This window comes from Chiloscyllium plagiosum, chromosome 30 (genome assembly GCF_004010195.1).
Source record: "Chiloscyllium plagiosum isolate BGI_BamShark_2017 chromosome 30, ASM401019v2, whole genome shotgun sequence".
Classification (NCBI taxonomy): domain Eukaryota; kingdom Metazoa; phylum Chordata; class Chondrichthyes; order Orectolobiformes; family Hemiscylliidae; genus Chiloscyllium; species Chiloscyllium plagiosum.
This window is the reverse complement of record NC_057739.1, coordinates 38,882,628-38,894,460: the sequence shown is the minus strand read 5'-3', so window position 1 is coordinate 38,894,460 and position 11,833 is coordinate 38,882,628. Positions and strand designations below refer to the sequence as shown.

The 11,833-nt window shown below is 44.7% G+C and overlaps 1 protein-coding gene across 1 annotated transcript in view; it reads left to right on the top strand.

The window, feature by feature from the left end:
- The window catches only part of cercam (cerebral endothelial cell adhesion molecule), a 119,757-nt gene that overhangs the window by 102,784 nt on the left and 5,140 nt on the right, over positions 1-11,833 (top strand). The window contains exon 12 of the mRNA XM_043720436.1: positions 3,520-3,773. Within this exon, the coding sequence (XP_043576371.1) occupies positions 3,520-3,760 (241 nt within the window). The 3' untranslated portion in view covers positions 3,761-3,773. The remainder of the gene's footprint in view (positions 1-3,519; positions 3,774-11,833) is intronic.

Below are 11,833 nucleotides of genomic sequence, written 5' to 3'. Positions count from 1 at the left end.
AGTGCAGTGTTGGGACATTGCTACAGTACAGTGCAGTGTTGGGACATTGCTACAGTACAGTGCAGTGTTGGGACATTGCTACAGTACAGTGCAGTGTTGGGACATTGCTACAGTACAGTGCAGTGTTGGGACATTGCTACAGTACAGTGCAGTGTTGGGACATTGCTACAGTACAGTGCAGTGTTGGGACATTGCTACAGTACAGTGCAGTGTTGGGACATTGCTACAGTACAGTGCAGTGTTGGGACATTGCTACAGTACAGTGCAGTGTTGGGACATTGCTACAGTACAGTGCAGTGTTGGGACATTGCTACAGTACAGTGCAGTGTTGGGACATTGCTACAGTACAGTGCAGTGTTGGGACATTGCTACAGTACAGTGCAGTGTTGGGACATTGCTACAGTACAGTGCAGTGTTGGGACATTGCTACAGTACAGTGCAGTGTTGGGACATTGCTACAGTACAGTACAGTGTTGGGACATTGCTAGAGTACAGTGCAGTGTTGGGACATTGCTACAGTACAGTACAGTGTTCGGACATTGTAACAGTACAGTGCAGAGTTGGGACATTGTTACAGTACAGTACTGTGTTGGGACATTGTTACAGTACAGTATGGTGTTGGGACATTGTTACAGTACAGTACGGTGTTGGGACATTGCTACAGTACAGTGCAGTGTTGGGACATTGCTACAGTACAGTACAGTGTTCGGACATTGTAACAGTATAGTGCAGTGTTGGGACATTGCTACAGTACAGTACAGTGTTGGGACATTGTTACAGTACAGTACTGTGTTGGGACATTGCTACAGTACAGTATGGTGTTGGGACATTGCTACAGTACAGTACAGAGTTAGGACATTGTTACAGTACAGTACTGTGTTGGGACATTGCTACAGTACAGTATGGTGTTGGGACATTGCTACAGTATAGTACAGTGTTGGGATATTGCTACAGTACAGTACAGTGTTGGGACATTACTACAGTACAGTATGGTGATGGGACATTGTTACAGTACAGTACAGTGTTGGGACATTGCTACAATATAGTACGGTGTTGGGACATTGCTACAGTACAGTACGGGGTTCGAACATTGCTTCAGTATAGTACAGTGTTGGGTTATTGCTACAGTACAGTACGGTGTTGGGATATTGCTACAGTATAGTACAGTGTTGGGACATTGCTACAGTATGATACAGTGTTGGGACATTGCTACAGTCCAGTGCGGTGTTGGGACTTTGCTACAGTACAGTGTTGGGACATTGGTGCGGGATGGTACAGCGAGACATTAGTACACTACAGTATGCGGGATGGTACATTGGGACAGCCATTGGTATAGGACGTGTTACAGTGTTGGGGCATCGGTACAGTATAGGACAGTGTTACAGTGTTGGGGCATTGGTATAGTTTAGGATAGTGATACAGTGTTGGGGATTGATATACTATAGGACAGTGTTACAGTGTTGGGCCATTGGTATAGTATAGGACAGTGTTACGGTGTTGGGGCATTGGTACAGTATAGGACAGTGTTATGGTGTTGGGGCATTGGTATAGTTTAGGACAGTGTTGCAGTGTTGGGCCATTGGTATTGTATAGGACAGTGTTACAGTGTTGGGCCATCGATACAGTATAGGACAGTGTTACAGTGTTGGGCCATTGGTACAGTATAGGACAGTGTTACAGTGTAGGGCTATCGGTACAGTATAGGACATTGTTACAGTGTTGTGCCATCAGTACAGTATAGGACATTGTTACAGTGTTGGGGCATTGGTATAGTATAGGACAGTGTTGCAGGTTTGGGGCATTGATACAGTATAGGACAGTGTTACAGTGTTGGGGCATTGGTATAGTATAGGACAGTGTTACAGTGTTGGAGCATTGATATACTATAGGACAGTGTTACAGTGTTGGGGCATTGGTATAGTATAGGACAGTGTTACAGTGTTGGGGATTGATATACTATAGGACAGTGTTACAGTGTTGGGCCATTGGTATAGTATAGGACAGTGTTACAGTGTTGGGCCATTGGTATAGTATAGGACAGTGTTTTGGGACATTGCTACAGTACAGTACTGTGTTGGGACATAGCTACAGTACAGTGTTGGGACATTGTTACAGTATAGTACAGTGTTGGGACATTGGTGCGGGATGGTACAGCGAGACATTAGTACACTACAGTATGCGGGATGGTACATTGGGACAGCCATTGGTATAGTATAGGACAGTGTTACGGTGTTGGGGCATTGGTATAGTATCGGCCAGTGTTACAGTGTTGGGGCATTGGTATAGTATAGGACAGTGTTACAGTGTTGGGGCTATGGTATAGTATAGGACAGTGTTACAGTTTTGGGCACCAGTATAGTATCGGCCAGTGTTACAGTGTTGGGGCATTGGTATAGTATAGGACAGTGTTGCAGTGTTGGGGCATTGATATACTATAGGACAGTGTTACAGTGTTGGGGCATTGGTATAGTATAGGACATTGTTACAGTGTTGGGGCATTGATATACTATAGGACAGTGTTACAGTGTTGGGGCATTGGTATAGTATAGGACAGTGTTACAGTGTTGGGGATTGATATACTATAGGACAGTGTTAAAGTGTTGGGCCATTGGTATAGTATAGGACAGTGTTACAGTGTTAGGCCATCGGTACAGTATAGGACAGTGTTACAGTGTTGGGCCATTGGTACAGTATAGGACAGTGTTACAGGGTTGGGCCATTGGTACAGTATAGGACAGTGTCACAGTGTTGGGCCATTGATATAGTATAGGACATTGTTACAGTGTAGGGCCATTGGTACAGTATAGGACAGTGTTACAGTGTAGGGACATCGGTACAGTATAGGACATTGTTACAGTGTTGTGCCATCAGTACAGTATAGGACATTGTTACAGTGTTGGGGCATTGGTATAGTATAGGACAGTGTTACAGTGTTTGGGCCATCGGTGCAGTACCTTATGGTGTTGAGATAATATTATAATGGAATGGAAATGTTAAGGTTACCTCAGAACTGCTGGATTGGAGACTGCAATGTTTTTTTCTGTCTGATGGTTAATTTGTTGCCATGCATTAGGCCTGTGTGTGGAGGGGCCACTGACTGAAGTCATGGCTGTGTGGATGGGTTTAGGCTCAGCTGAGAACCTTCCTGAGCCAACACCATCACACAGCCAGTCTGGGGTCTCTCATGTCTGCATTTACACAGCACTGATTTTCCACCAAGCGGAAGGCTGTCCAGCTCAGAAGTGGGAGACCACCTCCCCAAACCCCCTCCAATAGTGATTGCAGGAGAGGGAAGGAAGAAACAGGAGGATAGAATCACACAACAGGAAGAGGCCATTCAGCCCATTATGCCTGTGCCACCTATTTGAAAAAGCACTCCAATTATTCTTGCACTTGGATTGGGTATCAATCCAATAATCCTGCTGTTGAGTCTTGATCCATTACCCTTGCAGTACTATTCTCGATAACACATACCTGGATGCCTCTCTCACGTACAGTGTATTTTGTTATCTCTCACAGTGAGGAATATAAGAAAGTCTACCCCAAGCGAGACCTGAAGGTGTTTTCTGTCCGTCCGTTGCTTGTGTTTCCCACTCACTACACTGGGGATCCTGACTGGCTCAGTGACACCGAAACCTCCACCATTTGGGATGATGACTCGATGAAGACGGATTGGAGCGGCTCGCAGAAGACGCTGAAGGACTCGCAAAGGGGGGCCTCGCGTCAGTCCATTGGCTCTTCCTCCAGGGATGAACTCTAATCCTGACAAACAGGTCAGTGTTGAGCCAGGCAAAGGATTATCGTGAACTCCTCAGCTGCAGAGTCTGGGTGCAGGCTGTTTGGATTGCGTGCACTGACTGATAGATTCCCTTCTCCTGATGGCTCAGGAGCTACCCAAAAGTGGAGTGGGTGCTGTTCAGATCAGGAACAAGTCTCGGGATGGTCCTCAGCCTGTACTAATCTGATCCATTGTAGCAGGAGGGCCAAGTTAGCCTCATTCTGACATGAAAGAGCAAAAATAAATTGGGTTACAGTCCCCCTACTACACAGTGGTTCATTCCACAGTGGTTGATGACTCCCTTGGTCGTGAAGGAGGGAGCAGTCACTTAATTAGAGGGAGAATAACAACATCAACTTGCATTTATACAGCATCTTCAACTAGGTAGAAACATCCCAAGGTATTTCACAGGAGGGATTATTTATCAAGATTTACTGCTGAGCGGCAAAATGTGGAACTAGGACAGGACACCAAAAGCCTATGGGTTCTAAGGATCATTTTAAAAGAATAGAGGGAGATTTAGAGAATCGGAGATATTTAGGGAGACAATTCCATGGTTTAGGCAGCTACAGGAACAAATACCAATGGAAAATTAGAGTTCATCGAGTGTCCAGAATTGAAGGAGAGCAGATATCTTGGAGCAGTATAGGATTACAAAGGTTACAGAGGTGAGGGGTGGGGGGAGAGGGAATTGGGGGGGGGCGGTTGGGGGCAGGGAGGGTAGCGAATGAGGCTACACAAGGATTTATCCCCCTCCCTCCCCACCCACCTGTCTCCTATACATGCCAATGTTTTCTATGGATGTAGTTCCATGAATAAGTCCAACCCTGACCTCAGAAGTCGGGATCACATGTACTGGACTCAGTGACAGAAATAACAGGACTGGGGCAAATCCTGCCCATCTGACAGGAGCCTAGTGAGCGGGCATTTAAAGTCGCCAGTGGATCTTACTCACCACGGCTTCTGATCTTAGTGTTTTCAGTTCTCCCATTTGGACCGTGAGGATCAAACGTTTTCCCCCAAACTCCGTTCACTTGAGAGTGCCCAGGACCCTTCCTCTCCTCCACTCAGCATTCAGCCGTAACCTGCTGACCAGCTCAGCATTCCACTCCGCCAGTGCTCTAGAGGATGGGACAATCCTTGAACAGCGCTGCCTTTTACCAAAACCTCAGTCCCTGTGTTAAACCCAGGCCATTGACATCAGTCAGGTCACAGTAACCTACAGAAATCTGCTAACCTATATCAAACAGAGTGAAGGCCCGTGACCAATAGATTCTTACCACTGGCACTGACAACCTGGCAAAGTTGGTGTTTTGTTACTTTATGGTGAGTGAGCTCGAATGTTTACCATGATTTTGGAAGCATGGAACATGCCCATATTTCTAAAGTCAAATTAAATGATCTATTCCCATAATAGGTGGATCTATGTCTATTCTCAGAAAGTGAATTGCCGAGCTATATTATTTTGAACCATAATGAGGGGCTCCCAGCTGTAATCAGGAAGGCTGACAATCTTGCCTTATCCTACCACGCATTGCAGGCAGCTGACATCCTGGATTGCCAGGAAATTCCAGGCGTGGAGCCCAGCTCTTTGCATCATCCCAAACTCCCTGAGAACATGTATCGTAATATCTAGCAGTCTCCTACATAAAAATCCTGCAGTCTCAGAATGGAAGAAGTAAGAGCAGGAGTGGACTATTTGGCTGACTAAGTCTGCTCCACCCTTTCTAAGAAAAAAATCTAAGTGACACCCACGTCTTTACACAAAAGGCCATCAGCCTGAACAGGCTTCCTGTGAACTGGTTAGCTCACAGATAAACCAATGTATTTTTGTCTCTATCATCATCACTGTATGTGCTTACAGTACAAGAGGCACTTTGAGATGGTTTAATACATGAATGCAAATTTTTTGAAGCAAAACTGTCCAATGTTTAGTTAGCCACTACATGAGTATCCACTACATTTCCACACACACACACCCCATCCGCCCCCCCATCTCCTGAACCCCTTAAGCTAGAGATTCCACATTCATTTGCAAGAAATTCATTACTTTAATTTTCCTGGTTCTCGGTTAGCTGAATGTTCCTTTGTTTTTCTCTCTCAACTTTGCAATCCCTATCCCCCTTTGACAGCCCCTCTCCCTATTTTGCAGACCCTCGCCCTCTTTGAATTTGCTCACTGTCCACTGCAGACTCTGATTCCCCTTTGCAGCCCCTTACGCACTCCCCACCCTCGAACCCAGCCTTGCTCCCTGAACCCTGGCCTCACCAGCCATGGTTCCCATTCCCCCACTACATCCTGCCTCAGTGACCCAGCTTTCTCTAACCTTGCTCACTGCCACGTTCACATGCTCCAATAGCAGGTTGGTTCTCTCCTGCATTCTTTGCTGATGGCCTCACCAGTTCTGTCCATTCTACTTAGCTGTCAGCGATTTAATTTTCCTGGCCATTTGGTTGCTTTCAGCGGTGAATGTGACCACTGCTCGTGTTAATTTTGAGTGCTGGTTGCTTGTCGCTTCATCCAAGTCAGAAAGTGTGGTGCTGGAAAAGCACAGCAGGTCAGGAGCATCGGTGGAGCAGGAGAGTCGATGATTTGAGGATAAGCCCCTCATCCTGATGAAGGGCTTATGCCCAAATCGTTGACGCTCCTGCTCCTCGAATGCTGCCTGTCCTGCTGTGCTTTTCTAGCGCCACTCTTTTTGGCTCTGATCTCCAACATCTGTGGTCCTCACTTACCCACTAACTCTTCATCCAAGTCACTCATTGATATTGTAAATGGCTCAGGCCCTGGCACTGATCCTTATGAAGCTCTGCTAGTCACATCCTGCCAGCCTGAAAATCCCTTGTCTATGTCCACTTGCTGCATCCTGTTAACTGGTAGACAATCAGAATGCTGGAAGAACACAGCAAGCCAGGCAGCATCAGGAAATGGAGAAGTCAACGTTTCAGGTGTAACCCTTCTTCAGTACTTGCATCCTGTTGATTAGCAAATCCTAATTCATGCTAATAAATACTTTTGCTATTCACTGTATCTATGCCCCTCATGATTTTATAAACCTCAATAAGGTCACTCCTCAACCTCCTACATTCCAGTGAAAAATGTCCCAGCCTATTTTTAAAATTCAAAGTCTCCATTCCTGGCAATACCCTGGTAAATCTTTTCTGAACCCTCTCCAATTAATAACATCCTGCCTAGAGCAGGGCGGCCAGATCTGGACACCTGACTCCAGAACAGGCCTCACCAATGTCCTGAACAACCTCATCTTGATGTCCCAATTCCTATTCTCAACGAGCTGAACAATGAAAGCAAGCGTGCTAAACACCTCCTTAACCACCCTGTCTACCTGTGACTCAAATTTCAAAGAATTATGTATCTTAACCCCTAGGTCTCTCTGTTCAGCAAAACTACCCAAGGTCCTGCCATTAATTGTAAATGGCCCTTGGTTGTTTTACCAAATTGCAATACCTCAGTATCCAAATGATGTAGCTACTTGTCAGAGCTGGCTCTGCATTATGACATAGTGCCTGGTATAGTAGAGAACACAGCATCCAGTTTCCATACAGCATGCTGAGACACACCTTCCCACTTCAGATCACACTTTGGTAGTACCAACGACCCTTCTGCACCACATTCCCATCAACTGCTTTGCATTCCAAGCCAATTGTCACTCTGTACAATCTGACAAAAATGCAGGAGCTACTAGCTCAGTTAATACTTTTAAAGCTAAGATCAATGGATTTTCGATGCACAGGAGTAGGGAGTTAAAAATCACACAACACCAGATTATAGTCCAACAAGTGCTTTCAATTAAACCTGTTGGACTATGACCTGGTGTTGTGTGATTTTTAACCTTGTACACCCCAGTCCAACACCGGCATCTCCAAATCAGGAGTAAGGAGACAGTGAAGTGGATAGGGTATTTACGTACATGTGAATGAGGAGCTGGCCATTTTGCCCTTCATGCCTGCACTGTCCTTTGTGGCTGATCTGATTGTAACCTCAAATCTGTATTCCTACCTAATGCTGATGACCTTTCAAGCCCATGTTGAAAACACGTCTAAATATTTTGTCTGATCTCTGGTTTAAATTGGGTGACCTCTGATTCTTAAACAGTGACCCCTAATTCTATATTCTCCCATTATAAGAAACAGTCTCAAAATCCACCCTGTCAATATCCCTCAGGATCTAATATGTTTCCATGAAGTTACCTCTCCTAAATTCCAGTCAATACAAGCCTAACTTGTCCAAACAAACCCCTCCCCAGCCCACCCATTAAAGTATCAGTCAAATAAACCTTCAATGAAATACCTCCAATGCATTTATATTCTCCCTTAAATATGTGACTAATGCTGGAGATGCTGTCTCACCTATGACCTGCACATATCAAGCATAACCTCGCTACTTCTGCTTCAGTTCCCTTTGGGATATGTGGTGACCTTTTCCTAATTACTCGCTGTACCTGCATACCAACCTGTTAAAATCCATACACAAGGACAAACAGATGTCTCTGCATCCCCAAGCTCTGCAGTTTCTCACTATTTAGATCACTTGCTTTTTTATATCATATGTTTCTGTTAAAGGTCAACAGAAAGCCACAAAAAGAGTTAAAAGAAAAGTAAGGTAGAACATGAGGAAAAGCTAGCACAGGATATAAGGACAGATAACAAAAGTTTCTATAAATAGATAAAATGAAAAAGAGTGGCTAAGGTAAACGTTGGTCCTTCAGAGGATGAGAAGGGGCAGTTAGTTATGAGGTATGATGAAGTGGCCGAGGAATTAAACAGGTATTTTGTATCAGTCATCACAGTGAAAGACACCAATAACATACTAGTAATTGACAAAGAGACGAAGGTATGTGAGGACCTGGGAACAATCATTATTACGGAAGAGCTAATGTTAGGCAAACTAATGAAGCTAAGGATAGGTAAGTCTCCCGGCCCTGATGGAATGCATCCCAGAGTACTAAAAGAGACGGTGGGAGAAATAGCAGGTGCACTGGCGGTAATTTTCCAAAATTCACTAGACTCTGGGGCAGTTCCAGCAGATTGGAATACAGCAAGTGTGACACCACTGTTGAAAAAGGGAGGTAGACAAAAGATGGGGAATTATAGCCAATTAGCTTAACCTCTGTAGTGGGGAAGAGTTTGTTATCAAGGAAGAATTAGGAAGGGTTCTGGATAGAAATTATCCCGTTGTACAGATGCAGCATGGGTTCATGAAGGGCAGGTCATGCTTAACTAATATATTGGAATTCTGTGAAGGCATTACGAGCAAGGTGGACAACAGGGACCCAGTGGATGTGGTGAACCTAGATTTACAAAAGGCCTTTGACAAGGTGCCGCACAAGAGGATGCTGCATAGCAGAAGAATGCATGACATTAGGGGTAAAGTATTAATTAGCACGGATAGAGGATTAGTTGATTAACAGGTAGCAAAGAGTGGGGAGAAATGAGTGCAATTCTGGCTGGCAATCAGTGATGCATGGTGCGCCTCAGGGATCGGTGTTAGGACTGTAATTACTTACAATTTATATAGATGATTTGGAGTTGGGGACCAAATGTATTGTGTCAAAGTTCGCAGATGACAGTAAGATGAGTGGCAGAACAAAGTGTGCAGAGGACACATTGAGTGAGTGGGCAAAGGTCTGGCAGATGGAATACAATGTTAATAAATGTGAAGTCATCCATTTTGGTAGGATTAAAAGTAAAAAGGATTATTACTTGAATGGTAAAAAGTTGCAGCATGCTGCTATGCAGGAGGTCCTCAGTGTCCTTGTGCATGAATCATAGAGGGTTGGTCTGTAGGTACAACAGGTAATTAGGAAGGCAAATGGAATTTTGTCCTTCATTGTTAAAGAGATTGCGTTTAACAGCAGAGAAGTTATGTTACAGCAGTACACAGTGCTGGTGAAGCCACACCTGGAGTACTGTGTGCAGTTTTGCTCTCCTTACTTGAGAGAGGATGTACTGGCACTGGAGGGGGTGCAGAGGGGATTCATCAGGTTGATTCTGGAGTTGAGAGGGTTGGATTATGAGGAGAGGCTGAGTAGACTGGGATTATATTCATTGGAATTCAGAAGAATGAGGGGAGATCTTATAGAAACATATAAAATTACGAAGGGAATAGATAAGAGAGAAGTGGAGAGGATGTTTCCACAGGCAGGTGAGACTAGGACAAGAGGGCATAGCCTCAGGATTAGAGGGAGCAGATTTAGGACTGAATTGTGAAGGAACTTCTTCACCCAGAGGGTTGTATATCTATGGAATTCCCTGCCCAGTGAAGGAGTTGATGCTACTTCAGCAGGTGTTTTTAAAGCTAAGGTAGAGTTTTTTTTTGAAAAATAAAGGAGTTAAAGGATACGGTGAGGGGGTGGGTAAGTGGAGCTGAAACCATGAAAAGATCAGCCATGATCTTATTGAATGGCAGAGCAGGCTCGAAGGGGCCACATGGCCTACTCCGAGTTCTTATGTTCTTATTTCATTTTTCCTGCCAAAATGGGCAGTTTCACTTTTTCTCACATTACATACCATTTGGCACATATTTGTCCCGTCAGTTAGCCTGTTAAGATCTATTTGTAGCTTCCTTATGTCTTCTTCGCAACTTACTTTCCCATCTATCTTACTGTCATCAGCAAATTTGGCGACTATACTTTCTGTCCCTTCGTCCAAGTTATTTACATCGATTGTAAACAATTGAGGTTTCAGCACGGAGCCCTGTGGCACATTCAAGTTTACATTGTGCCAACTTCAAAACAACCAGTTAATACCTACAATCAATTTCCTGATAGCCAGCCAATCTTCTATCTATGCCGGTGTGCTATTCCCTACACCATAACCCTTAGTTTTCTCCAATAATTTTTGATGTAGCACCTTATCAAATCCCTTCTGGAAACCTAATTAAAGTTCCCTCTTCCCCACAACAAATGTTGCCTTCTTAAAGAACTCCAATAGATTGGACAAATGTGATTTCCCTTTCATGAGGGAATGATCTCCCCTCATTCTTCTGAATTCCAGTGAATATTAATCCAGTCTACGCAGTCTCTTCTCGGAAGGGCACTTGAACTTATCCAAATGCCCTTGCTATAAACTTTTTAACATTAGCGTCTAATATTTTCCCTACGATAGATAGAGTCATAGAGATGTACAGCATGGAAACAGACCCTTCAGTCCAACCTGTCCATGCCGACCAGATATCCCAACCCAATCTAGTCCCACCTGCCAGCGCCCAGCCCATATCCCTCCAAACCCTTCCTATTCATATACCCATCCAAATGCCTCTTAAATGTTGCAACTGTACCAGCCTCCACCACATCCTCTGGCAGCTCACTCCATACACGTACCACCCTCTGCGTGAAAAAGTTGCCCCTTAGGTCTCTTTTATATCTTTCCCCTCTCACCCTAAACCTATGCCCTCTAGTTCTGGACTCCCCGACCCCAGGGAAAAGACCTTGGCTGTTTATCCTATCCATACCCCTCATGATTTTATAAACCTCTATAAGGTCACCCCTCAGCTTCCGACGCTCCAAGGAAAGTAGCCCCAGCCTGTTCAGCCTCTCCCTGTAGCTCAGATCCTCTAACCCTGGCAACGGCCTTGTAAATCTTTTCTGAACCCTTTCAAGTTTCATAACATCTTTCCGATAGAAAGGAGACCAGAATTGCATGCAATATTCCAACAGTGGCCTAACCAATGTCCTGTACAGCCGCAACATGACCTCCCAACTCCTATACTCAATCCTCTGACCAGTAAAGGAAAGCATACCAAACGCCGCCTTCACTATCCTATCTACCTGCAACTTCACTTTCAGGGAGCTATGAACCTGCACTCCAAGGTCTCTTTGTTCAGCAACACTCCCTAGGCCCTTACCATTAAGTGCATAAATCCTGCTAAGATTTGCTTTCCCAAAATGCACCTTGCATTTATCTGAATTAAACTCCATCTGCCACTTCTCAGCCCATTGGCCCATCTGGTTCAGATCCTGTTGTAATCTGAGGTAACCCTCTTCGCTGTCCACTACACCTCCAATTTTGGTGTCATCTGCAAACTTACTAAATAAAC